The sequence below is a fragment of the Falco punctatus genome (assembly GCF_963210335.1).
Source record: "Falco punctatus genome assembly, chromosome: 15".
Lineage (NCBI taxonomy): Eukaryota > Metazoa > Chordata > Aves > Falconiformes > Falconidae > Falco > Falco punctatus.
Genome location: NC_137595.1, coordinates 9300248 through 9327484, shown reverse-complemented (window position 1 = coordinate 9327484; position 27237 = coordinate 9300248). Strand labels below are relative to the sequence as shown.

At 52.2% G+C, this 27237-nt stretch overlaps 1 protein-coding gene across 1 annotated transcript in view; it reads right to left on the bottom strand.

Moving 5' to 3' along the window:
* Positions 1 to 19951, bottom strand: part of GPC4 (glypican 4) — a 70333-nt gene extending 50382 nt beyond the window's left edge. Inside the window, exon 1 of the mRNA XM_080366173.1 lies at positions 19539 to 19951. Coding sequence (XP_080222299.1) covers positions 19539 to 19890 — 352 coding nt within the window. The 5' untranslated portion in view covers positions 19891 to 19951. The remainder of the gene's footprint in view (positions 1 to 19538) is intronic.
* Between the last annotated feature and the right edge of the window lie 7286 nt (positions 19952 to 27237).

The window sequence follows — 27237 nt, the reverse complement described above, 5'->3', positions numbered from 1 at the left end:
TGTACTTACTCCTTCCTGGAGAGGCACGGCAAAAAGCACCGGGAAGTTACTGCTTGTCCTTAGGAGGCATGCGTGCCATACTAACGTTATGCAAAGGATTCAGCTTTGAAATCTCAGGCACAATCAAGGCATTTAGACCTGACTCATTAATGGCTTACAGTTAATAGGCTGGAGCTTTAATTCCTCTGTCTGGGGGCTTGGGGGTATTTAAGCCAAATCTGTAAAAAAAAAGTTATATATATTACAGCTGCACTATTGATCTCTTACTGCAGGTAGGAAGCACCTTCCAGTCCAAAACACCCTAAAAACCCAAAGTAAAACCAGACTTTATCAGGTCTCCACTGATTCCTAAACAAAGTAAGTGCGTCAGTATTCCTAAACCTGTTTCCAGCAGGGACATGGAAAAAAAAGTAATTGGTAACACGTCTTAACGCTCACTACTCAAACACGCCCAAGGAAAATCCTCCATGAAACAAAGGTTTTACAGAGTGTAATTCTCTCAAGAGCAGCACCTGCACTTCCAAGACTGCAAATTAAGTCTTTCAACTGAAATTTTAAGGCAACGCCAAAACCCTGGATCTTTCTTGTGAAAAGCTGATCTAAAAACACATGGTTAACATATTGCCAAATTTGCGAGACACCCCGAAAGTGACGATGCGAACTTTTGGGACTTCAAATAAACAAATTTGAACTAATCAATCTGGAAAGTCTGTTTTCTATTTGTGGCTTCGGGTTTGCTGTTTTATGTTTCTTTTTTTGTCTTCGCTGTTTGTTTGCTTTCAATTACCCGGGCCCCTTCTTATCCTAACCTCTAAAATTCCCTGTACTGTGTGCCGGCCGGGAGGCGGGCAGCAAGACACCATAGTCATGCAATTCCAAATGTGAGCTGGAGGATGAGCTGGAGCCTGCTCCTTCTTCAAAAGCTGCTGGTTTTGCTCTCAAATGAACATTATTTTTTGGTGTGCATCCCCCACAGCAAGAGTATGGCACTGGCAGCTTGGCGTCCTCTCCTCTAGAGCAGGGACTATTTGCTGTCTCCCAGGTCATCAGGAGGTAGCAAGCAAAGCTTACCAGATGCAGGTTTTATCACCTCAAGTGGAACTACTATTTTCTTTATGGGAACCCTGGTTTTTAAGGTTTTATCAGATCACTGTGATTACAAAAGCTTCACTTACATGCTCAAAAGCTCCTATAAAACCTCTAGTTCAAGGTTTATTTGGTCTAGGTGGTTTTCAACTTGGAGGAATGACTTGCAGACACAAGTAATTTGTCCTGTAAGCTTTGACTGACCAGTCGCTCCATGTGCTTGAACCACGCCTGCCTTCTGAGCAAAATTCCATCAACTCACTGACCAAAAGATGTTCTTTTAAGAATATGTTAAAAAAAAAAAGGGGGGGGGGGGGAAGACCTTGCAGCAAAAAGGAAGTTTCAATTACTTTGTGAAATCAAGCAGAAAAATTAAGATCCAAGCAAACTTTATTAGCTCTGACAAGCAAATGCTGATGCCTTTGTTTCCGATGTGTGCAAAACTTTTACTAAGGAGGGAGGAGCGTGTGGCTTGGGGTTTTTCTTCTTTTTAAACTACAGAAATATGCTTGGGTTTTTGTTTTGTTTTGGGGGTGGGGGTTTTGGTTGTTTTTTTTACAACGTGCTTTGCTACAACTGGGTTTTGTAAAGGTATTCAAACAAAGGAGTTGGCACAGAGCTATTACTAAGCAGCTGATTCTTCTCTAAGCATCCACCAACATTTCCATATGTCAATAGTACTTCGCAACCACATTTATCTATCTAAGAATCCATATTAATAAGCCCTTCCCCTGCCTGCAGAACTTGCCAAGCAGAGTAACAGTGCAGATAACTTAAGAACTTAGAGCAGGTTAAAAGATTCCAGAAAAAGATATACAAAAGGCCAGATTTTTTCAAATGCATTTTGCATCCATGCATTTTTTTTCCAAGGCAGTTTGGCTCTTATTAAGCATTTCAGTTTGTTCAGTTTGTGGTCTGCGATCCAGGGGCGACTGGAGGGGTCTCTGGAAGCGTACACAGAGGCAGCAGCCTGAAGCTTGCAACATAGGGAGCTCTAGGCCCCCCCCCCCCCCCCCCCGAAATTAATTTTTAGAGAGCTCACAAGCTAAGTCAGTTCAAGAGCTCTACGGTATCCACTGCCTCGCTCAGCCCTACACCCCTCCTGCTGAACAAACTACCTCCTCTGCCAGCAACTCCCACTGGCTCCCAGCTCCCCCAGGGCAGGCAGGCTGCAAAGCTGACGGAACCGTTTTTTTCCCCCCCACCCTCAAGGACCAAAAAGTCTCATTTGCTTAGAAAATAAAATTCAGTCCAAGAACAGGTCCTGGACAGACATAAATGAGACTTCAGTTATAAGCGGAAAGTTTTCCACAAGACATTTTCATAGCAAACTGAGACCGTTTTGGCACCCAAAGGGAAGGCAGAGCACTTGCGCTGCTCCAAGCTTGCAGCTCCCTGGTTGTCCCCCCAGTTTAGCTCAGTGCAGGATAACCACCTCAGCCCAGACAGAGGCAAAGCCCTTTCCACAGCAAGCTACTGTTGGGCCCAGTATTTCAGCTGGGAACCACCCACTGCAGAGCAGCTTTCCAGAACAGGAGCCTGGAGGAACCACTGCCATCAACCCAGAGACGCTTTTCCACAGCATCACAGCCACAACGCAATTTTTGAGTTTATCAGCAAGAACCCACATTACATGTCACTATGTAGCTGCACACTACAAACATCCAGTAAGGCAGCAAGTTTGTGGCATGCTGCATTTTCCAGCCTTGCCCACAAAAGCACAGAAAGCCTTTTCTTGCTTCATCAGTGACTCCAGCAATGCTGCCAAGCCCTCGCTTCAGCCTGCCTTCCTGGGAAGGAAGGTGCTGCTCTGCCACACATCTTCCCTCTGCTCATGACTGCAGAAACAGTTTCCCAGTTTCAGCTGGACTCAGAAAGAGGCACCAATTAAAGGGGTTTCAGAAATAATTAGCTCACGTCAATCTGATGCAAACCAGGGTTGGGGAAACAAACGCAGATGAAGGGCTCTAGGAGAGACAGCCAGCAGAGCTTGATCTCACAGCAATCCTTCCATCGCAGCTGGAGGACCAAGGCACGCACGTGTGCTCCCCAGCTCACCCCCTCCCAAGGTCAGAGCTAGCAGGGACTGTTGGGACACATGACAGGCTCCCAGTAGCTATCAGGTCCTGGCTTGCCAGGCCATCAGAAGAAAGGCTGCATGGGAAATTAATGAGCAAACTGTGTATATGATATTGGGGGGGATGATTAAAAAAATAATCATCATACACTGCTGCCTGCAGCAAGCAGGACACCACGATTTAACATAACTTTCCAATTTTAAAGGTTAAAAGACACACACCATGTGTTATTGCAAAAGGCAGGAAAGAACATATTGCTCAAAGGGGACGCCAGCACTGAAAACAAGGAGGTGGGTCAGATTTAAATCTAAACAGGTCCACCGCACATCCATCCTAGGGCCCCTGTTTATAAGTAGGGAAAGCCAACTTTATACACAAAGATCACACACTAGTAGTTCTGGCTGCTCCCAGGAAGAGAAGCTGCTTTTCAGCTGAACTTTGAGAACCGTTCGTGTAAATAACACGAACCTCCAAAACCACATGTGGCTGAGCCTGGAGCATCACAGAGAGAGAGCAAATAAGCGGCACAAGAGGAGACAGGGGAAGTGCAGTGCCAGAACACCCAAGGTGCAACTTTGCCAAGACCTTCGAAACACCCCTGAAACTGGGCCACCGTGCACAGCTAAGAGCCAGGGAGGGAAGAGAGAAACTGCTGGTGGAAATCCTCCCTCCAGCAAGCAGCACAGCCCCAGGTTTAGCACCCCTGAAAAAAGGGGAGCAGACCCCTTCCACGCCCTGGAAAGGCAGGAGGCACCAACCCCAGCTCTGCCTTGCCCCAGGCATGGCAGGCAGGACACCCACTGGGAGATGCCACCCTGGGAGAGCCCAGTGCCAGGGCTGCTGCCTCCTCACCTGGGGGTATTTACTGGGAGCAGCAGCATGGTGATGGGACCACAGCCCCCCAGCACTGGTGACAGTCTGAACCATCCCCTCCACCTCCCACGTCTCAGCTTTATCTCCCCTCAGACAAACCACCTCAGAGCTAAGACCGCAGCTGAGTTTGCGAATACGATTTTTACCTGGAAAAAAAAAAAAGTGCTTTTAAGCCCTTGCCTGCTACTCCCACCAAGCATTACTTTTTTTAACGGCCTGGGCATCTGCTGCAGAAGCCACCCAGCTCACACAAGCAGCACACTGTGCTCAGCCAGCATAACACGACCTACGTCCGAAAACCCATCCCGCTGCTGGAACAGACTCCCAATGTATTCATCCAGCCTGGAACTAGCAGCCCGCCGGTATTTGTGGAAAAGGCAAGACTCGAATAGCTTAACCTACCCTGGAAATGGTGAGGAGAGGGTGGGAGACAGGGGAGAAAGGATTAAGATAAGGATATCACAAAATTAAAAATTCCTCCTTCTCCCCCTATCACCCTGCTCACCTCGGCACAGCTGTGAACACCAGCCTTATCTGCCAGCAGGTTCACAGGGGCACTCCTCCTCCTCCTCACATTAGCATAGATAAACTCAGCATCTTTTCAACAATTTACAAGCCAGCTTCTTTGCCACCAAGTTCGTTTGAGCCAAGTCCTCCCAGGAGGGACAGCAGCATCCCAGAGGGACACAGCCCACAGGGAGAGCAGGAGGGCACGGGAGGCCACCTCAGCCTTTTAAGACGAGACCACCTTTTAGGTTTCCCTGCCCTCCCTCCAAACACTGTGGGGGCACATGCCTTCTCGGCACTGCTCTGTACAGGAACATGGCACCTCTCCTTCCCCACACCTGGGGTGGCTTCGCCTGCCCCACACGTTGGATGGCTCATGCTGCCAAGGCAAGCTGAGCCACCTGGTTTTGCAGAAACCCTTCCCCAGCCTGGAAAGGGACCCAAAGCTGGGATCTGCCCTGCAGCCAGCAACAGACCCTACACCCACCCAGGACAGTCTCCTCCCCTCTAGCTAACAGTGTCACATTTTCTTAGGCCTCCCAGAAAAAGCAGGTTTGGGAGACCTCAGTCCCAGGTACCACAGAGCGTCCCCCTGCAGACCCAAATTTTGATCCCTTCTCATGCACAGCAGCCAGGCTTGTGCAAACAGCTTTGGTGGGATGGAAAAACAACACACCCAGCTGAAAGCACCTTATCATACCAGGGGCATAATTGCATCAAGGCTTCTGCTAGCAGGAATCGAAGGGGTTTATTTTGTCTTTTTAAGAATGGCCCTGAGCAGCCTGGGGGGAGCACCAAGTGCAAACAGGACCTTTGCCATCCACCTCCCAGGTGGTACCATCCAAAATCCACCAGCAGGAAGGTAAACAGCCCTGGGCACACTGTGAGCCCCAGGGAAGGGATGGCTGATTAGAAGGATAGGATGCACTTACCAGTTTTGTGAGTCCTCCCCAAGCAGGGAGAGGGGCTCCCACCCTCCCCACAGCCACTGCTCTGCTGTCACAGCACCCTTCATCAGCAAACACACTCTATAAAAAATTTGCAGCTAAAATGAGCGCAGAGGAGAGCTGGGCAGTCCCCACAGCACGGGGACATTTAGCAACCTGCAGGTGACACGAGGAGATGCTAGCAGGGCTGAGGCAAGGCTTTAGTGCGAGGGCTGCCGTCAAGATTTATTTTTTTTAATTCTACTCCCTCTTAAAAAAAAAAAAAAAAAAAAAGAGAGAGAGAAGTTTCCTATCCTTCATTACCAAAGGGACAGAATTGCAGCCTTCCATCCTGCACCCTGGGACAAAAGTCCAAGTTAATTCTGAAGCCTTGAAGCTTCACCCAAGCCCCCAGGTAAGAACATTTCCAGGACTGCGGCAGGCTTAGGGACAGTGCCCCTCCTGCTCTCATGCTATTTTCAAACAATGACATTTTTTCCAAAACAAAGTGTTTTGCAATCCTTGAGCAATCCTTTCCTTTTCCAATAAAAAGTGAAATTCTTTTCATTCTCTGCCAGTCAAGATGCACAACCACAGGCAAAACCACCAGCTCTAAATCCACCCACCCCACAGCCAGCCATGTCAGAGCCCTCTCCCTGGGCTCCCGCACTGGGCTGGCACCAGGCAGGTCTTGCTGCACCATGAGCTGCTCCCAGGAGATTTGGGAAAGGTTAAATTATAACTTGAAATTTTCCCTAAACGGCTTGACTTGTCTTCTGAACCTAGCTCCTGTAATTGAGGGATTTCACTTAATCTATTTAACTTCCAAGTGTGCTTCTTCTGCCATAACTTGTTTCCCCAAAAAGAAACTGCTTAATGTCTCAGAATATTAAAATATATTTATTACTGAAAAGCCACAGAGCTGAAAATGATCTATTTCTCATAGCAATATAAATATTTCCAGCTCCTAACAAAGGCACAGGAGAAAGAGCTCTACATCAAAACATAACTGAAGCCAATAAAGAGATTTGCTCTGAAAAAAATTAATATGAATCAAATCCCGAGGAAGCGGATTTCATGGCACAATCCTCCTATGTTAACTGCCCGGTAGTCTCCCAAACTGCCAGTCCAAAGGCAACATACAGTAAAATTTACATTCTGTGGTCACTCAGACACACATCTGGAGCAAAGGCCTGCACTTTAAAATAAAAACCCATTGAGAACATTTCTGGAAGAGCTTTGCAGTTTAAAAACACCACCTAGGAACTAAGTGGGACTGAGCAATTTAATCCCAGAAGACACACAGTGAGCCCCAGCACACATCCCTGGATCCAGCTGGGAGAAGACAAGGGGTTAAAACATGTGGTGGGCTCATCCAACAGGAGGAGCACGAAGAACCTATTTAAAAGGAAGGATCAGAAATAAGGAATTTTGCCAGTTTTTACCCCTGATAAATCTGCATTCCAGTCTGTCAGCTATCTTGTTATCCCCAGAGCTGCTGAAGTGTCTTTGGCTGTAACTATGCATGACTCCGGCTTTGAGTAATGGAAATAAAGTATGTGCATTGCAACTGCAGCGTTCCTTTCCCAACCCCAGAAAAAGACAGACAGAGCAGGAGGAGATCCTAGAGCAGCTCAGGGATTTTGTACAGAGAAGCTGGAAAGCTGCTCGCACTCTGCATCAGCTGCCCACCCCACCAAACCTGCCTGGGGAAGGATGCCTAGAAGTTGTAAAGGAGATGCCAAGTTTTAGCCTAATACAGCAGCTTTTATTGTCTGCTATAACAAACAAATAAATACTCTTCCAGATTCACAAGTCCAGTTTAGCTGGCAATACATACCCGGCAAACATTTGGAAGCAGTATTATAAAATTAAACAAAGCTATCATTTACAGGAAACCCTGCCTCGAGTACAAATTATAGAGTTGTTAAGTTTATCTGGCAATGCCTTGCCCCTGAGTGCTATATAATTATTCCTAAATCTTTCAGGAAAGAATGCAAATATTTTAAAACCGTAATTCATTGACAAGTAGGAAGTTGCATTTAACCTTTTGTGCATATTTTGATACCTAGAAATTAACCCTTGCTTGACAACTGTTTTTGAGTAATCTATTGAGCTGGCTGGTTGGCGAGCGGACTCATCCCTGATTTCTTTCGGCAAGGCTGGCATCCTCACCTGGCATCCTCGCCGGCTCACAGACTGTGTTTTCAAAGCAGCTTTGGGGCTGGTTTGGAGCAGCATCGTGCCAGCCAGGTTGTTCCCCACGCAGGAGCCTTCCCAGTAAGGGAGGTTTTCAGGCTGCTGAAAGGGCTGGCTGTTCTCACGGGGGTTACGGCAAAAAAGTGGTATAAAGGGGCCTTTAATAAAGCGGAGAGCAGAGTTATGCAGAGTTTTTGCCAGCTAGGCGGCTGCCACCGGGATCGCCACATCCCTTTGGTGGGCTGGATTCAACAGGACAGAAACAGCCCTGAGCCCTGTCCCTTCAAGCCTCCTCTACCTACCAATCCTGCTCTCCAACCAGCCCCAATTAACTCACATTAATTAGCAAAAGCCATGTGGCTAAGAGCACTGCCACCTTCCCCACCCCCACCCAAAAAAAAAAATATTGTTTTGCAAAGGTGGAGAAGGTCAACTCATCCCCTGCCCAGGCCCTCCTTCCAGCAGCCAAGCCATAAAATCTACCACCGGCAGCAAATCATTTGGGGCATATTTCTAAAGAAGTGGTCACCTGTAGCCAAAGGGGAGAAGGCATGCATCCCCTGGGACAGGCAAGCAGCATCTGCAAAGCCACACACACAACCCTCCACCCTCCCAACAGCACCAGTCAGACAAGCACCTGCTGCCCTGCGGGGACTCATCCTGCTCCAGAGCAGCGCAGTGCCCTGCCGCTGGCGCTCAGCTCTGCCATCAGTGCTGCTCTGAAACCACAACACACCTGCCATTAAGCTAAAAAGGAAAAAAGAACACCTCACAACAAAACATCCACCCTTACCTTTTCAAAAAGTAGCACCCACTCTACTGCATTCTCCTCCCAGTGACATTACTTATTAAGTAAGAGCTCAGCGGTGGGTTTTATCCCCTGGCGCTACGCAGCAGCTTCTCGGCACTGCTTCTCAGACAGCAGGATACTGCAGGAGGCAGGTACTAGCAGCCTGTCATACAGCAACGCCACCGTTCACAATTACTCAGACACAGAAAGCAAACAAGTACTGTATCAAGGTTAGGCTACAGCAGTTAATCCAGTAGCTTCACATACACAAAACAATATCGGGGATGCACGTCAACCATCACAGCTCAGTGCTTCTGACACGGTGGGTCTCAGGCAAAAGGACCTGGCATCTTCCTCCCTGTGGGAGCATGTCAGTGGACTCCCTTGCAAACAGCTAAAACCAAGAGGTTTTAGTACAAAGATAAGCACTGTACTGAGATATCGCCCAAAATGAATTTAAACCTACCTCTGCCAAGATGCTACGATGCTCCAAACCACCACTTGGGTCTTTCAGAAGTTGCCCCAGCAGTACAAGCCCCCTTTGCCTCCTCTCCTTTGCAATGACAAGTCATAAGCTTTCTTCCACAACTGGAGCCAGGGAAGGGCTACCTCCTCACCCCAGTGCAAGCCCACTGCCCTGCTCAGGGAGCAGGGAGGCAGAAGCATGTAAAACTGAACCAGGAAGCGATTGCACTAGAAGAAAGCAATCTCATTATAAGAGGTAATGAAAGCAAACCACAATTATTATGTAAACAGCACTGAATCGTTAGCAGACACTATCAAAGCCATTTTTCCCCCCACTGAAAGGAAAAGCATGTGGTCCTATGGCACCCTCAGCTCCGTCTCTGAACTGAGACAAAACTCCAGAGGAAGCCCGTTTGTCTTCCTCCAGCCCAAACTAAACCAGTGGCACCACTCTGAGCTGCACACCAGGTTTCTGCCAGCTGCCCACTCCCAGTGCCTCTGCCCTGGCAGGGGCTATTGCCACTGGTGCCCCACCACCTCGTCCTGCCAGGCACCCTGTGCTCCCTCACAACTGCCAGCCACTGCGCTTCAGAAATCCAAAGGTTGGCAGGTGGGCAAAAAAAAAATCCGTCCCCCACAGACCAAAGGCAAAGCCAGGGTGCCCATGCATATCTGCCAAGGGAATCATTTTCGATCAGGCTCGTAATTGTGCTGGTTTCTTTTATCACATACCTGCCCTGTCCTCCCATGGGAATGTGCCAAGGAAAGCCAGGGAGGGTGCTGGAGGCTATTTCCCCCCCACTTACAGCTATCACCAGTCTCACCCTATCACAATGTTCTTTCTAATAGCACCCACTGGAGCTGGGCAAAGCTGCTTGCTCTTTAATCTTCCACAGGGCAAAGTTACCTTTAAAACAAACAAGCAAGCTCCCTTGTAAAGAGGACACTGCCAGCCAGTTGGCTATAAAGACACTCAAACAAGATCCTCGTGTTTGTAGAAGCAAAAAACTGCATTTCAGTCCAGTAAAAATCCTGGCTCCGTCTTTATGTTCCAAGAATGCTGAATCAAAACAGGCTTCGCTCTTTAAAAAGAGGAGAGTACAAAGAAGCAAAAAGTTTGTATTAAAACCCATGTAATCTTTTTAAAACACCATTATTAGAACCTGTAGCACCAGCCAAGAGTGATTTATCACCCTCTGTCATCACAGCCTGCAACACAGAGCTTTTTATACCAAACTGTCAATGCTACCAAGCTAAAGTCCCAGCTCATAATTTCTTAAAGTTGGCCCTCCGTTGCCAACAAATCCCCTAAACCTGGGGATCTGGGGGTCCGGAGCACTGCTGCTCCCCATCACAGCCACTGCCAGGGGGACCAGCCACGCGGGGCAATGCGACCCAACACCGAGCATCCAGCACAGGCTCTGCACCCTGCTTTGAGGCCAGAGGATGTTGTAAGTCAACACAGGTAAACAATTCGTCAAGGGTTATTTCAGCTTCTTTCAAAAGGAAAGTCAACGGGCCATAAAGGCTTTAACTACATTTTCCAATGCGAGCACATCCCTTCGAGGGACGTACCAGGAGGTGCCTAGTTTTCACACAGCAAGTGGTCAGAGCTCTCCAAAAAACAGACACCCTGACATTTGGGGTTTTCCTGTGAAGTTGTTACTCCAACACACCCCAAATCACCAGTAATTTCTAGAATAGCTCTACAAACCACAAGAGGTTAAACCGACTGCACATTACTTAAACTAACCTAAGTGTGACCCCTAGAAGGGAACAGCTATTGGATGTTGTGGTTCTGTAGAAACTCAATTACCAAAGCCAATTTCCTATGAGCGTTTTTAAAAAAAGAAGGGAAAAAAGCAGCAACAATGCTGACAATGTGTAAGGGCCACATATTTTCACCTCCTGAAAGCTGCAGCCTCGCCTGTATAAGAACAGTTCCTATTCCCACAAAAATGTTGAAACATATTTTAAACATTTCATCATTGTTTGCTCCCATCTGAATTTGCTTAAAATCCAGACAATTCTCAACTTCTAAATTGGAAACATTAAGAGAAATATTCCTTTGAGATCCTTCACTCAGGGCAGCTCCTCTCTGCTGACCACATACCCTTCCTACACCAAAACCAGCAGAGAGAGCAGTCCCTCACAGGGAACACACAGAAATCCAAGTCCATCAGCCACTGACAGCATAAGCCACAGAAAATACAAAGATGGGAAACTAACAGATTGTATTTTTCTGCTCAAAAGACAAGCAACAAGAAAGAAGTATTTCTAAGAGTGCCTTTCTGGGGGGAGGAGGAATCAGGCAACGCTTTACACAGGGAAGGAGACACTACCACCCCAATTTCACATTAAAATCAACATTGAGCAGCCCTTAACAAATGCCGATGCCACTGGTAGGTACCCACACACACATTTCTTAAGCACCATCTCCATCCTTTCAAGCACTGCACTTGGCCAGTGAGGTGATGCACCACTGCCCTTGGGGGCCACCACTGCTTCCCCGTCCCACCTCACGCCATGAGGACACAAGATGTGCCGGACTGCAATGCATGAACTGGTGGGGAAGATGCCTACACCGGCCATGGCTGTTTGCAAACACAAAACACCACCCTAAAAAAACAATGTCGCAGCCGCATCCTCATGGGGGCAAAGCCTGCTGACAGCCCACATGGCTGCCACCGCACCCATAAAACCTCTGACACCTCCTCACCGGCTCCCTCTTCCCAACATGCTGCTTTTATCTGAGCACCATTCCTTGACCAGAAAGGTGTAAACAAGAAGAAAATCCCCTGGAACAAACACCGCACTTCAGGTGCAGCCTCCACAGGACTGCACGCATGCTGCACAGGCAAAGGAACACACAGAATGACCAAAATCTCTGCTAGAAAAGCAAAAGTGTTTCATGAAATGCTAAGGAATGTCCTTAAACTGGGAAGCAGGTAAGATGGGCGGCAACAAAGTAGTTCTCTTTTAATTAAAATGTTTGGCAATTAAAGAAAAAAATGATACAAGCAGCAGCTTTCTTCCAGAGATGCACAAATCCCAGCAAAGAGTACCAACTGCCCCTTCCAGGGCACCCGAGGGGTTTGCTATGGGGCATCTTGGAGCACACAAGGTAATTTAGGGAGCAAGGAGGAAATTTAAGCGTTTTCACAGGCCCTCGCATTGCTTAGCAAAGGGAGAAGGAAGTTATCTTCATAATCTCAGAAGAAAGAGAAAGCAGGAGGAATGCAAGGAATGCAAGGAGGTTATTGCCCCGGAGACCAGGGCTGGCAGCCCGCTCTCAGCCCCCCCCCCCCCCGGCTGACAGCGAAGAGACCCACATCCTGACCTCTTTGGCTAACAAGAATTTCCTTGGGGGAAAAAAAAGGTAGAACAAAAGCAAGGAATCAGGTCCCAAAGGGTTGCTCCTCTTCTGGGAGGAGGCAAAGGATTTTGCAGGATAATCCTGATGCTCCACGCCAGCACTGCCCAAAACCTGCAGTTTGGAGAGGAAAGCAGGAGGGCAATGGGAAGAATTGATCCCATGCAACTCGACACGCATGCACACCCATAGAAGCCCTGTGGTGAGCACCCCCTACTCATCAGGGGAGCAGCTACAGGTGGAGGGGACAGGAGGTGAGAATCATGCGCCCAACATCTCTCGAGAAGCGCTGGCAGCCTTTCTCCATCTACACAGGCTCCAGGAAGCTCACAGGGCTGGCAACCCATTGCGCATAACCAGGACGATGGGGTTCCGCACAAAGCCTCAGGCAATACAACAGAGCAGGCTGAGACCACGGACATCACCACCCCGAATAACCTGGGACCCTTCCAGCCTCCTGAGAGAGGTCCCAGCCCCGCTGGGCAGATACCACCTGCACCTCCAAGACAGAAGATGCTTGTCTGGGACCTCCTCCCATCAGAGCCATCTCACGCCTATTGCTTGCAGGCAGCAGGGATGCTTCAACCTGAACTTCCTTGGCTCTGCAGGTATCAAGGATAAATACCGTGGCAGAGGGGAGAGGCAGAGACCTGAGGCAAACCCAGCGCCTCGCTGCCATGTCAGCCTTGCTCTGCTGCTGTTTCAGTGAGAATAAAAAGTCTGTTGACATATGAAAAGCCACAGAAAATCTCCCTGAAACTACAAAACAGTACTGAAAACATTGTGCAGCTCAGGCCTCTTGCACAATGTACACACATCTATTCAGCCTCTTAAAAAACAGCTACATGTCTAAGGAAACATCTGATAATTAAGGCAATTTTAATAATAGATAATAATTTGACTATGAATTGTATGGAATGTAATGACTGCTTATTCTGGCAGAAAAAACAGAACTTTCTATGAAGTGTCTGCCAAGGAAAACGATACTCCTACTCAGCCCAGACCACTGCAAGCAGTTGCTGCTAACCACATGCTTTGCACTGCTGGCTGCTAGGACACGGCGCGCTGCTGCAGTCGAACAAAACCCCGCGCTGCAGATTTACAGAGAGCGAGCAGAGTCCCAGGCGAGCGGCGGATGGAGCCGTGACTCAGCCGGGGGCCGCCGGCAGCTCTTGCCAACGCTGGCCGAGCCACGCAGCCGCCAGCACCGGACACCAGGGCGCTCGCCAGTGGCCTGTGGGCGACTCCACGCTGCCAGTTCCCCCCTCCCGTTGTTTCCAGTTGCTAAATGACATTAAGAAGCAGCTAAAAATACTTGAAGCGATTCTCTCATTTACTTTTCCATGCCAGCACTTGTGTTTGCCATAGGGATGTTCTCCAATGGTCACTTCCCTACCCACAGGTGGTCAGGCAATTCTTCTAATTAACACATGCCAGGCAGGAAAAACCACCCTGCAGGCCAAGGACCACTGCCTTCACTGGACAAGAGTCACTGCAAACAGCTACAGCTGGTGGCCAGGAAGCTCCACACCTTCAAACGGATGGCGAGGAGGAGGACCAGGCGTTATCTGGTACTTCTCTTATCCCAACGAGCCCAGGAGCCGTCTTGTGCAAACTGCCTGCAACAGGCACAGCAGTGCCAGACAGCACAAGTAACACAGCCCTGGACGAGATCCAGAAACCATTTCTCAGTTGGAAGAGGCCACATGGAAGAGAAGCACATGAAAACCTTAAAAAGTGTTTGCTGAAGCTTATACATAAAACAGCAACGCCAACAAAGCAGCCTTGCCGATCGACCAAGGCAGCACACCTGGGTGACGCATCATCGGCATCCAGCTGACAACCACAAACACGCCAGGGACGAGCGAGCAGCAGGACATCGGGGCACCCCTGCCAAAGTTACTGTGGGCAAAATCCCAGGAGTCTAAAAACCAAGGGCCAAGTGATTTCCTCCATCATGGTGAAAGAACTGCTCTCCATCACTCCAGCCAAATAAATGCGGCTATTCCATTAATTCAGGGACAAAGATCACATCGAGCATCTTCACTAAGACTGAACACAGAGTCCTGCTTGTGCCCAGCTCCCTGCAAAGGCAGGTGCCAGGCTCATTCCGTGCTTCCCAGCAGGGCACCATCCACTCGAGCCTGCCTCCACGCCACTCTGAAATCAGGACAGCAGTGCCAGTGAGAGAGGCATTACACTTCTGCAGGAAATTTGCAGGTTAACTCATACAGTTTTCCATCAACAGGCAAAATTTATTCCCCCCTCCCCACCCCCCTTTTCAATCCAGGAAAAGAAACATCTATTTCTTCCAATTAGCAGGAAAAGGGAAGGAATTTCCATCCATTTAACACCTGATGGCAAGAAGGAGCCTCTTGAAAGAAACATTGGGGGTTTTTGTTTTTAAATCACAGCCACCTGCTGTGGGCCTCTGGATGCCACCAACACCAGCTTGCTTTGCATTTCATGCTGCAGCCGCACCAGACCAACCAGGGCGAGCAGCCCCTGCAGATGGTCACTCTGAGGGAGTTTTGCTCCATCACCACTACAGCCCAGAGACACATACGTGGGTTCAATAAGGAACTCTGAGTAGCATTAGAACAAAAATAGCAGCTACAGACTGCAGGACGGAGACCTTCCCAAGATGTGCCCTTTCCTCAGGAAACTTTCAACATCACCTTATAAAGCAGTTACAGGCTGGTGCTCTCCCCACACCAGCCGTTATCTACACACTATCAAAAGCCAAGTTTCACAAACCAACCATCTACATCAGCTCTATGCAAGCACTGATCTCTCCAGCAACAGCAGCATCAAGATCGTACCTCACCACTTCCGTGAGCTCTGCAAAATATATTTCACAGGGCTATAGGTGCAGAAGCTACTGAAGATCCCTTGGATACAAGGCAGTACCAAAGGGCCGTGACTTATGAAATGTTTCCATGAAGATTTATAGCAGCTGTCTTCACACCTCTAACACTGAGTTAACATAAAAGGAAACAATTTCTATATGCTCCACACTACAAATAACACATTTTAGACCTCTTATCAAGCAAGCAACAAGCTGACCAGCTGCACACTTCTTTCAGAAATGCTTACGTACTTCAGTTAAGATATAACCTGCCATTTATGCATATTCTAATTGGGTCCTAAACCTGGTCTAAACAAATATTAAATTGAACTTATGAGTAATTACAAACAAGGAACAGGCGTTTAATGTGACGGAAGTAGCAATGATACAGATAGAAAGATTACTGAAATAGGCATTTCCTTGAAAGAAAACAAAGTTGTACACAGCTACTGCTCCAGAAGAATATAAGTGTAGCAAAAAAAAAAAAAAAAAATTAAATCCATGTGAGATGCTGCTAAGCCCCAGATGACCCCTGTGAGGGGCAAGTTTCACTTGCAGTCACAGAGCCCAGTGCAGGGGCACATCTGCCCTCATCACCAAGCTGCTGCACTTTAACAATTCAAGGACATTTTAAACCCTGACATGAGAGAAGCCTCTACACTTACAGAAACTAATTTGCCACAGCTTTTAGGACACCTTTTTGGAAAGGTGCGAGGAAGTTTCTGTCTGTGCACTGTGATCTAAAGCAATTGTGTAGAAGAATGGGAGAATAAAGTGCAGTCCACCAAACTGGTACAAAAATCTAAATAACTTACTTGATGGACTTCAGACTCGAGTTCACGCCAGTAACAACCATGTTTCCATACATCATCCCATCAGCACCACAGCCCACTAAACTCTCTCCAACCTGTTCTCCACCACAGTTCAGGGAGCAGAGAGGCATCTCCAAGTGGAAGTCACCAATCCCCACCACCACCCCAGCAAGACACTCCTCCAAACACCCAGTTCTCCCTACACAGATTTATCTCATCCTCACTGATCAGCCAGGCTAACTGCCTTCCCAATTCACTCACCCACCTGGAGGAAAACACACTGCTATCACCTGAAACACAGACTGACATCAAAGGTTTGGCAAGTGACTCATTTTTCAAGAGACAGTACACACCACGGACCTTCCACCCTGGTGCCAGCCCTCAGCCTCCAGCACCATCAGCATCATCATCGCAGGCAGCGCTTCCCACCCAGCCCACCGCACACCCTCTCCCTGCGCTGACTCCGCCAAGGCAACAGCAGGTGAAGCCCCACACGCTCAGAAATTAAAAACCAAAACCAGCAGTGGGGTGAGTGGTTACCACCCGCCTACACCAGCTGAGCGGCACAGGAGGGGAGATCCGGAGCCTCTAAATAGGACACACCACAACCACACGAATTCACAGGGGGAAGGTGAAACTGCAGCAGGTGTAGCACCCCTCTCGAGGTTTAATTTTAAGTGCAGCCGCACTTGAGGTACACCACACTCCGAAGCCGTACTCAGCACACCTCCTTTAAAGGCTTCCACCATCCTCTCCAAAACACCCTGCGGTGCAGGATGACTTTTAAAAAGTAACTTTGCCCAACCTGTTGCTTACCAGGTGAGGCCAGCCGCAGGCTCCCAGCATCCCCCAAACAGTGACATAACCCAGACGATATTTTCAGCGTATCATTGCAGAAAGCCCTTCTTTTGTTAAATAATCTTACCTTGCTCATCACATTTCTCCAACCCCTGATTTCAAAGGCACAGGGTCAAACCAACAACAGTTTCTGAGCCTCAAATAGAAGGCCTGCCAGCACGATCTACTCCCGATATCCTCCAAAGCTAACCAAGTCACCTTAAACAAGAGTATATAGAATAAGGGCTAGGTCAAATCTTCCCAATACGGGACGTATGAGGAAGCCTGCTCGCATCCTGATCCTACACCGATGAGGGCTGGACTCAAACCAAATCCAAGCCTATTTACTAGGGACCATTTTACAGAGCAGGGAGGGTGATGGGGAGAGAGTATTTTAACTGCAACCAGTCAGACGTTTCTCATTAAAATATTTCTTGGAGAAGTAAACGGCCCTGCAATTTTATTCCAACAGATGTAGGCTAAACGCATATCATTAGCCTGACAATATAAAAGCGCAAGCGACTGAAATCATTTCAGTTTTGTCAGTGAAAAGGATAATGTATGCATATCTGGAGGGCACACCAATGGTAAAGATTACCCCCAGCTTCTATCTCAGACGTCTAAAGGTATTTACTTGGGGTCTGTCTGTGTTGTGACAGTGTCCTAGACCGAAATGAATGCCTCTCACACTCCACATTTTTGAGCCATTCAGTCATGCATTTTTGTTATTGTTGAAAGTAGTGCGAAATAGCAGTGCATAAGCTGGAGTCCTTGGTGGTCTCCGAGGGTTCCAGCTAAAAAGGCACTTCCTTTGTTCCGCGGAGAATGCGGTCCAGTAGGTCATTCAGAAGGGGAAATAAAAGCAGCGGCCCTGGGAGGGAGATGAAGGATGAAACAAAAAGAATAAAATGTTTTGGGTGTGAGCACATTAGCTACCATTTCCTACTGCTGCCGGCTGCGAGCACTCCTGTCCCCTGGATGCGGGAGTACCTCAGGACGAAGGTGGAGGGAAGAAACAAAAAGGGGGGTGGGAAAGAAAAGAAAAAAGCGGAAAAGAAACCGTTCCTGCGGCCCTCCGCCGTGCCAGCGGCACCTGGGGCGAGACGGGGCCGCCCGCCGCCGCGCTCCCCCGCCGGGCAGCGGGGCCGGCAACAGGCGCGGTCCGCCCGCCGCCCCGCACGGGGGCCGAGCGCTCCGGGTCCTACCGCTGCCGAGCCGGGCCGGGATAAGCGCCGAGCCCCGGGGGAGCCGGGCCGGGAGGGAACGAGCGCCGAGTCCCCGGGAGAGCCGAGCCGGGCCAGGATAAGCGCCGAGCCCCGGGGGAGCCGAGCCGGCCGGGAGAGCCGGGCCGGGCCAGGATAAGCGCCGAGCCCCGGGGGAGCCGAGCCAAGCGCCGAGCCGAGCCCCGGCGGAGCCGAGCCGGCCGGGAGAGCCGGGCCGGGCCCCGGGGGGAGCCGAGCCGGGCCGGGACAAGCGCCGAGCCGGGCCCCGGGGGGAGCCGAGCCGGGCCGGGACAAGCGCCGAGCCGGGCCCCGGGGGGAGCCGAGCCGGGCCGGGACAAGCGCCGAGCCGGGCCCCGGGGGGAGCCGAGCCGGGCCGGGACAAGCGCCGAGCCGGGCCCCGGGGGGAGCCGAGCCGGGCCGGGACAAGCGCCGAGCCGGGCCCCGGGGGGAGCCGAGCCGGGCCGGGACAAGCGCCGAGCCGGGCCCCGGGGGGAGCCGAGCCGGGCCGGGACAAGCGCCGAGCCGGGCCCCGGGGGGGAGCCGAGCCGGGCCGGGACAAGCGCCGAGCCGGGCCCCGGGGGGAGCCGAGCCGGGCCGGGACAAGCGCCGAGCCGGGCCCCGGGGGAGCCGAGCCGGGCCGGGACAAGCGCCGAGCCGAGCCGGGCCGGGACAAGCGCCGAGCCGAGCCGGGCCGGGACAAGCGCCGAGCCGAGCCGGGCCGGGACAAGCGCCGAGCCGAGCCGGGCCGGGACAAGCGCCGAGCCGAGCCGGGCCGGGACAAGCGCCGAGCCGAGCCGGGCCGGGACAAGCGCCGAGCCGAGCCGGGCCGGGACAAGCGCCGAGCCGGGCCCCGGGGGAGCCGAGCCGGGCCGGGACAAGCGCCGAGCCGAGCCCCGGGGGAGCCGAGCCGGGCCGGGACAAGCGCCGAGCCGAGCCCCGGGGGAGCCGAGCCGGGCCGGGAGAAGCGCCGAGCCGAGCCCCGGGGGAGCCGAGCCGGGCCGGGAGAAGCGCCGAGCCGAGCCCCGGGGGAGCCGAGCCGGGCCGGGAGAAGCGCCGAGCCGAGCCCCGGGGGAGCCGAGCCGGGCCGGGAGAAGCGGCGAGGGGGAGCCCCGGAGGAGCCGAGCCGGGCCGGAATAAGCGGCGAGGGGGAGCCCCGGAGGAGCCGAGCCGGGCCGGAATAAGCGACGAGCCGAGCCCCGGGGGAGCCGAGCCGGGCCGGGCCGGGATAAGCGACGAGCCGAGCCCCGGGGGAGCCGAGCCGGGCCGGGAGAAGCGCCGAGGGGGAGCCCCGGGGGGCCGAGCCGGGCCGGAATAAGCGGCGAGGGGGAGCCCCGGAGGAGCCGAGCCGGGCCGGGATAAGCGGCGAGGGGGAGCCCCGGGGGAGCCGAGCCGGGCCGGGCCGGGATAAGCGCCGAGGGGGAGCCCCGGGGGGCCGAGCCGGGCCGGGCCGTGCCCCCGCACACCGCGGGTCCGGGGCCGGGCCGAGCGCGCACAAAGGCGGCGGCGATGACCGCGACTCACCGCTGATCTCGTGGCTGGGCGCCTCGCTCTGGCTGAAGCCCTTGGCGGCGTAGAGCCTCCGCACTTCGGAGCAACTTTTGGCGCGGGGCTCGGCGGCCAGCAGCAGCGGCAGGCTGAGGGCGGCTAAAGTGCAGAGCAGGGGCGGCAGGCAGCCGCGCCGCCGCGGCATGGTGCGGGCGGGCAGGGGCCGGGCGAGAGCGCCCCGAGGCCGGAGCCGGCCCTCCGCCGAGCCTGCCCCGCCGCGCCGCGCAGCAGCCGCGCCCGCTGCCGTGCACCCTGCTCCGCCGCGGCTCCGCTCCGCTGGCCCGGCGTGCGGCGGCGCTCTGCAAACTTGGCCCGGCAGGAAGCACATGGGGTGGTGAAGGAGGAGGAGGAGGAGGAGGAGGAGGGAGGCGGGGAGGGCGGCAGCCAAGCAGGATCGCGCAGGGCCGGGACAAGCCTCTGCAGCCCCCGGGAAAATCAGGAGCTGGGATTCGCCCGCCCAGCGAGGAGGAGCGGAGCCCGGGGCTGCCTGCCCCCCCTCCCCGCCAGCAGGCTGGCCCCGGCCCCGAGCGGGCGCGCCCCGCTGTGCCCGCCCCCCGCGGGGAGCCCGGCCCGGCCTTGTGCGCCGCCGGGGCCACGCCAGTCCGGGGCCGCCGCGCTCCGCACCGCCGCGGCATCGCTGGCCGCAGCATGGAGCCGGGGCTGCGCATCCCCCGGCCGTGGGGAGCTGCCACCCGGCATTCCCGCTCCCCTCCATCGCCAGCTCCGGAGTGCCCCGCCAGGGAAGGAGAGATTCCCGGGAAGGGGCTGGGCTGGCTGTCCTTCCTGCACTGGAGCTGCAGACGGTTCAGCTCTGCACCAGGTTAATAGGGCCACCAAGCTGATGAATTTTGGCAGCGCTGTGACAGGTTTGAACTATGTACATGTAAGACTCGACAAAACCGACTGGTGTTTTTCTCCGATTTTCTGTGTCCAAGAGTTTGGCAGGACAGAGGCCTCAGGAACACACACACACACCAAGATGCTGTGGCCACTCTTCCTCCTTCACACCCAGCCCTGCTCGCAGACACATGCACCGGTGTGTACAAGCCCTGCTAAACCCTTGGACCAGGGATTTAGGTCCAACAATTACTGCTTGCTTCTGTTTACTGAAAATCACAGAAGCACTACTGCAAGAATAACAGACACTGTCGCAATTCTGCAGGGCTGCGATGTCACTTAAAGGGTCTACTTAAGGAGACCTTGCTCCCCACCTGGCAGGATGAGGTCTCACTGTCCGTGTCCCCTGGGTGCAGATGCTGCGCCGGCAGCCCTGTCCTGCTGCAGCATCCCTGTGTCTGCACCCGGTGCTGTGTCCCGGCGCAATGTCATTTGCCCCATGACACTGTAATGGCCTTGTGACAGCAGCATTTAAAAAAAAAAAAAAAAAAAAAAGAAATGTGTGGCAGTTTACATTTCAATATGCTCCTTTATGATACTCATTTCTCTCATTGCCATGTTGAGGAAGGACAGGCTGAAACAACAGCAAAGGAAGTTGCCGGCTTCACCCCCTTGCTCTCAAGCTTTTGTCAGTGAAATGCCAGGCGGGTCAGGAAGAAAAGACCCTCTATTTATTTCCCTGGCCAGGGCCCGCGGACAGCAAAGCACAGCCACGCTGCCCCGCCAGGCACTTCTCATGGGAATGAGATGCTCGCTCAGCTCTGAGCTTTCCAGCAGCTTTCCTTGGGGCAGTGCAGGTGGCTGCAGTCAAGGAATTACTCCAAAAGCAAGGGAAGGCCATGTTACCACAGCCCAGGTCACCACAGCCCAGGTCAGCCGTGATGGAGAGGCTCCTGCTGTGGCAGGGCTTCCCCTTGGGCAGAGATGCAGGGAGCATCCCTTGCCTGCACAGAAGATGGGCTGCACCATCCCCAAGGGCAAAGAAAGCTCGAGTTTGCTTTATCATGGTTTAAAAACTCTCCAGAGACAAATCCAGCCATCCTGATGGGAAAGGGTGTAGGGTTCTCAGTCACCCTGTCATCCTCCGGGGCCACTCACACCCAGCTGGTGAGACAAGCCAGGCCAGAAGTTCTCATGAAGTTATAAAGTGTCCGGAGAGAAAATAATCCTCTAGGATCTGGCCCTGCAATGTATGACTGAGTTCTGGTTTTCAAAGCACTACCTCACCCCCCCAGCCTTTATTTGAAGAGACAATGTGAATTTTAAAGAGAACTCAGCAGGGAGCACTGCATTTTTTATTCCAAAGTGAGAGAGAAAACGAGAGTGAGAAAGTCTGCAGGGTTAGAGACAGCTTGCCATTTGTTGTTTCTCATAATCCCATACCTCGGCGGGATTTAAGAAACCTCCTGAAAAACACGGAGGGTTTTGTCGAATACTTGATCAAGTAGTTAAATCAAAGGCTGCAGCAAAACAATAGGACTGCCTGAAATTTTTCATGAAAAACTTTTTTTTTTTAAGGAACACAAAAGTAGCCTCTCTCAAAAAAGAGATTTTTCTCTGAATTTTTCGCCTTCTCCAGCATTTTCACACATCTGACAGAACCTCCCCAGCCTCCTCACCCCAAACTGCTTGGGTGATTCCCCTTCCCCAATTCTCTCGCTTTCCCAGGATGAAAAGAGACAAAAGCAGACCCAAAGACTTGCAGTTTAGTTTTAAAAAGACTAGTTTTAAAAAGAGGGTTTTTTCCAGGGTGAAAACTTCTAATTTCCCACCTCCCCCAAAACTCTTCTCTCTCCCCATTAGTATTTCTGCCCCCAGACTCAGTGTTTCTTTTCCAGCCCTAGAAGATACCTTGAGGACTGCCATGGTAGCACAGGATGCTCCCCAGTTCTGGGGCTCACGTCCCCATCTCCCCTACCTGTCAGGGAGCTGAGCTCCTGCTGTCTGTAGGGCTACCAGAGCTGTTTCGGCTCTGCCCGCACACAAAGTTGGCTGCAAGTCTCTTCTGTTATGTAGGGGGACCCCCAAGGTGACCCCACCACTGGCACAGGCACCCCTGGGCTGGGCAGACCTGGTGCAGCCGTTGCTGGCCCTGGTGCAGGAGACTGAGACACGGTGACATCACCCGCATTGCGTCTGCACGGAGCCTCTTCCAGCATATACCACGGGCCTTGTACAACTTGGCATTTCAAATTTCCGTCATCTCATTCAGTGGAAAAATTGCAGCCCTGCCAGCTTTTTGGAGAGAAGGAAGGGTAGGGAAGGAGAAACCAGAGGAGACCTGGTTACCCTGCAGTTTCTCTTCACCTTCCTCCAGTATGCCACCTCTCCTCTCCAGCACAGAGCTCCAGCCATGCTGCTCCTGCCCAAGCATTCGTCTGCACAACAAAGTTACGTCTTTTTAACTAAAACCACTTTGAATTTGCTCCAGACAAATTGGCACAAACCTTTCACAGGGGTGTGGTTAAGTCAGTATAAATCTTACTGGCATCGACCGAGTCCACATCGGCGATGTACAGGCTTACACTAAAAATCAATACAAGTAATTCCCACCTGTGTGGGATTTGCTGGATCGATTTTAACTTCACGTCTGCGGGAGCGGGGCAGCCGTCTAGCACCAACGAATCTTGGCAGCAGAAAGGAACCCCAAGCTCAGAAGCGGCACCGATTACATCTGAAAAATCCAGCTGGGGTCCTGTGAGGGCTTAAGCTTTCAGTTTGATCTAATTCTGGTCCTGGCCAGAGGTCTGCCACAGCCTGGTGGTGTTTCCAGTTGTCTGTCAGGGAATTTACTTGCGAGGTTGTTCTGGGATAAAGATTTCAGATGTAACCCTTTAGGAAAGCCTGGCTGAACGCAGCCCTTGGGCTGGCTATCGTTAAGGGTGGTTAAATCCTACACTCTGGTAGGAAAGCCTGGGCCACAAGGAGGTTCGGAAGTGTTGAAAGGGAACTGGACAGGCGTGTCTTCCCTGCTCCAGCTCATCAGCAGGAGATGGCTCACTGTAAAACTGAACCAGGCGCATTCACTCTCCTGAGGCAGAGCAGTGGGGCTGGAACAAGGGAGGCTTGAGTGGAAACAGTCTCCTTTGATAAAACCCCAGATACCACAAATTCAGGGGGTGTTTAACCCAGGGCATCTGTCACAAGGATGGGGGGATTCTGCTAGTTGCAAAGTGACGCTCTGAATCTGGGTTTCGAATGTCAACGGCCTGATATTTTAGGACAAACAGATCTGGTGCTTCAGCATGGGCTGATGTCTCCATTTATTTTTATCGCTTATTTTTATCCTAGGGCTCCTTCACCCGTCCAGCAGACGGAAACCTCCTGCAGTAACTGCTTGGCTCTGGGGTAAGGGGTGGGTTTGCTCCTCATTACCTTCTGCAGGGGTGCTGACGCCAGCCAGGCTCTGCCACAGCAGGGTGTGAGGTGCTGTACACACCAAAGCAAGATGGAAAGATGCTAAGAGGATGGGGGGAACAGGCTGGGTGTGCAGCAAGGCTGCTGTGAGGGTGTCACTCAGCTTCCCACGTCCGAACCGGCTTCCAGTGCACGAGACTTGCTGTGCAGAGCTCAAGACCATCTCCATTTTAGGGAATGCAAGAGCTTGTCTCTCCCACAGCAGGACAAGAAGTTGTCCCAGCTCCATCTCCAGACACCGCAGGGAGGAGACTTGGGGACACATGGCTTTGAAGGGCACAGGAATACACTCTCTTTCACAGATTTTCATGCCTGCACTTTCCAGCTCTCCCAAAATGACTGTGTGGCAGATGGCTCTGACGTGTAGCACACTCACACCCAGCAGATAAAAATATTCCCCAACAGATTCCCAGCAAGCAAACGTCAGTCACTGTTGCTCCAGAGCTGGCCACAGCTTCCTCTCCTCCCCACTCCCCCATTGTGGGGGTGCAAAGGGGGTTCCCAAGCTATACATCCTCAATGGCTACCACGGGGCTCACTGGACCAACGCCGGCAGCTGGGCTGGCATCCCATATCCATGCTGGCTCACTCACATGCCTTCCCACAGGCCAGCATCCCCAGCAACATGTCCCCATCCTCCCTGCCCCGGGTGGCCATACATCTGGCTGCCACCAAGGAGGATGGATGGTAGGGTGGGACCCTGCATCTGCCTTGCCCAGGCCTTCCTTGGTGTGAATTACAGCCACGATGTTTAATTCTCCAGCCACACTCGCATAATCTTGCTATAGACGTGAATGAAGGGGGGTGGGAGTGTACCGGGTGGGGTGAGTGCAGGGGAGAAGATGAATAGGATAATTCCGGGATGAGAGAGGAAACAAGCGCACAAGTCATTCCTTGCATTTCCACCCCTTCCAAGCAGCAGTCCCATGCTCAGCCTTCCCCTGGCCACTCTGGGCTATATTTGCAACAGCCATCATCGCCTGAGCTGCTTTTTTTGCCTTTTTCCCCTTTTAAGCGTTGGTTTGTTGCCAGTGCCTGCTTGGCACAGGGTGGGTGCTGGCAGGGCAGGAGCAGAGGGAGGTTTTTGGGTGCTGTGAGTGTGGCACAGCCAGCCCACATGCTCCAGCCTGCCCACTTGGGTTAGTCTTGCCTGTTAAATGTGCAGTCTCCTGCTCCACAGATAAGCACATCACCCACCTGGGGGGTCACAAAACCCAGGAGCTGCAGAGATTAGAACTGGAAAAAGGTTCAGATACCTGATGCCTCCCTCACTGGCCCAGCAGAATTGACCTCGAGCTGTCCTCTCCCTCTCTGTTCTCAAAACCCCTCCTTGATCAAGACTGTACAGCCTGTCCCAGCTACTGACTTGGGATCTTATTGCACAAAAGCATTTCTTAATGGCTAACCTAAACCTCCCTGGCCACAATTCAAGCCGGGTATTTTTTTTTCCTCCTATCTCTTGTATGTGGAGAAAACATACCCCGCTCTCAGCAGAGCCCAGAGCTCTCGGCACGTGTGGCTGGCACAGCACAGCATGGCTGGAGGTGGCCCTGGCTGCTGTTGGTGGCCCCACCAGCTGCATAGCCTCGGTCCCTGCAGACCTGGGGCAAAGGGGAACAACCCCAAGCTCTGTCTGGACCAGCAGGAAATAATCTCCTGCTATGGAAAGGAGAGAGACGGGGAGAGGCATGTTCAGAGCAGCAGATAACCCAGCCAGTTGGCACTGCTTAAAAATTACTAATATATACACGTTACCTGATAAAAACCCAGAGCAGAGCCAGGGAAGAAGGGAGCCTGTTGCTCTGCAGTTCTTAGCAAGACCGTCGCGGTCCTCTCTGACGCTGGGCATCACCATTGATGGCAGTTGCTCCCTCTGGGCAGGAGGTTGGTTTCCACCAGCAGCACTGGTGTGTGCTCCAGGTCAAGCTGCGCCTGTTCAGGGATCAAGCCACACTGTAATGGTCAGCAGAGTGACCAAAGTTGGCTTCTTAGAACTTGGAAGATCCATGTAAGCTTGCCAGGGGGAGTTTCAGAGATCCTAATTACTGCACCCACCACTTCATGTAGGGCATTTCATTCCCCTCAAAGCGCTTCCACCTGGGCACCGGTCCAGCAAGTGCTTCGTTGGTAGACATCTGCCTCATTACAGCAGGCATGCATGACAGCACCTCGGAGAATTTCATTAGCAGAGGAGAGCAGAAGTGGCTGCCCCTTTTAATATCACCTGGGATGTGGGAGGCAAAACAGGTCGTAAGAGAGCAGGGGTAGCACCAGCTCTGAGCAAGCGGGACTTGTACCGGTCCTGTTCTGTACAGGGCTTCAGTATCAATAAACCACAAATATAAATAAATAATGATAAAACAGTGACTTTCTTTTTTTTTTTTTAACCCCCAGGCATTCTCTTCATTTAGTTCAAAGGCTATTTCAAACGAATTTGTAAACGCAGAGTGGAAAATATGTGTACTTACAGGAAACAAAACCTGCTGGCAAAGCCCGCTGCCCTGCCTGGATGGGCTGGTGCAGCCCTCTCCCCACAGCACCCTGCTGAAAACAAACCCCATGCAGGAGCAGCCCAGGAGAATGAGGCACAGGATGAGTGCCAGCTCAAGCCCCGCTGCTTGAGGAGGACCCAGCAGACATTGCCTTGGACTGAAATGGTCACAGCTCACGTCCGCGTCTCGGGTGCAATGCCTATCAGAGGGTGCAGCGTGGGTCCCGGAGGATGTAACCCTCCCCGCTGTCACAGTCCCTGAACGGACGAAGCAGGGCACCATCCATCCCACAGCAGGGATGCACTGTGGGGCCAGGCACCGCTCCCCCATGAGGAAAGTCCCCCCAGACAGCAAACGCCATTTCTCTCCATCCTCTCCACCCGGCGGGGCCGGGGCGGCACGCGGGCTGCCAGACGTCCATGGCTATATCGGTGCTGCTCGCAATCCTTTTTTTAAAACTTCTTTTTTCATTCCCCTCTGCTCTCACCCCTCACCCCCCCATGGTTTTAAAGTTTTCAAATGAAAATATGCGAGTTGGGACTTGCGGGTAGCAAGTTGGGGCTCGCGAGGAGAGCCTGGAGGGAGGAAAAGAAAGAGCGATCTGCTCCAAGTGCCAGCAATTGTTTTTATCCTTTCCAGATGAAGGAAAAAGATCATGTTATTTGTTCGGCATAAAGTCCCAGATTTTCAGGAATGAAATCTGAGAGCAACATGTCAACAGTCTGTCTCGAGAGCTGGGGTGGATGGCGGCCTTTGTGCTCCCAAACACCAGCGGGGCCAGTACGCTCAGCTGCGGACAAAAAAGGCTCCATTCTCACATGCTGAAGTGGTGGCATTAGATATCAGCAAGATAATGGGCCCAGGGCCTA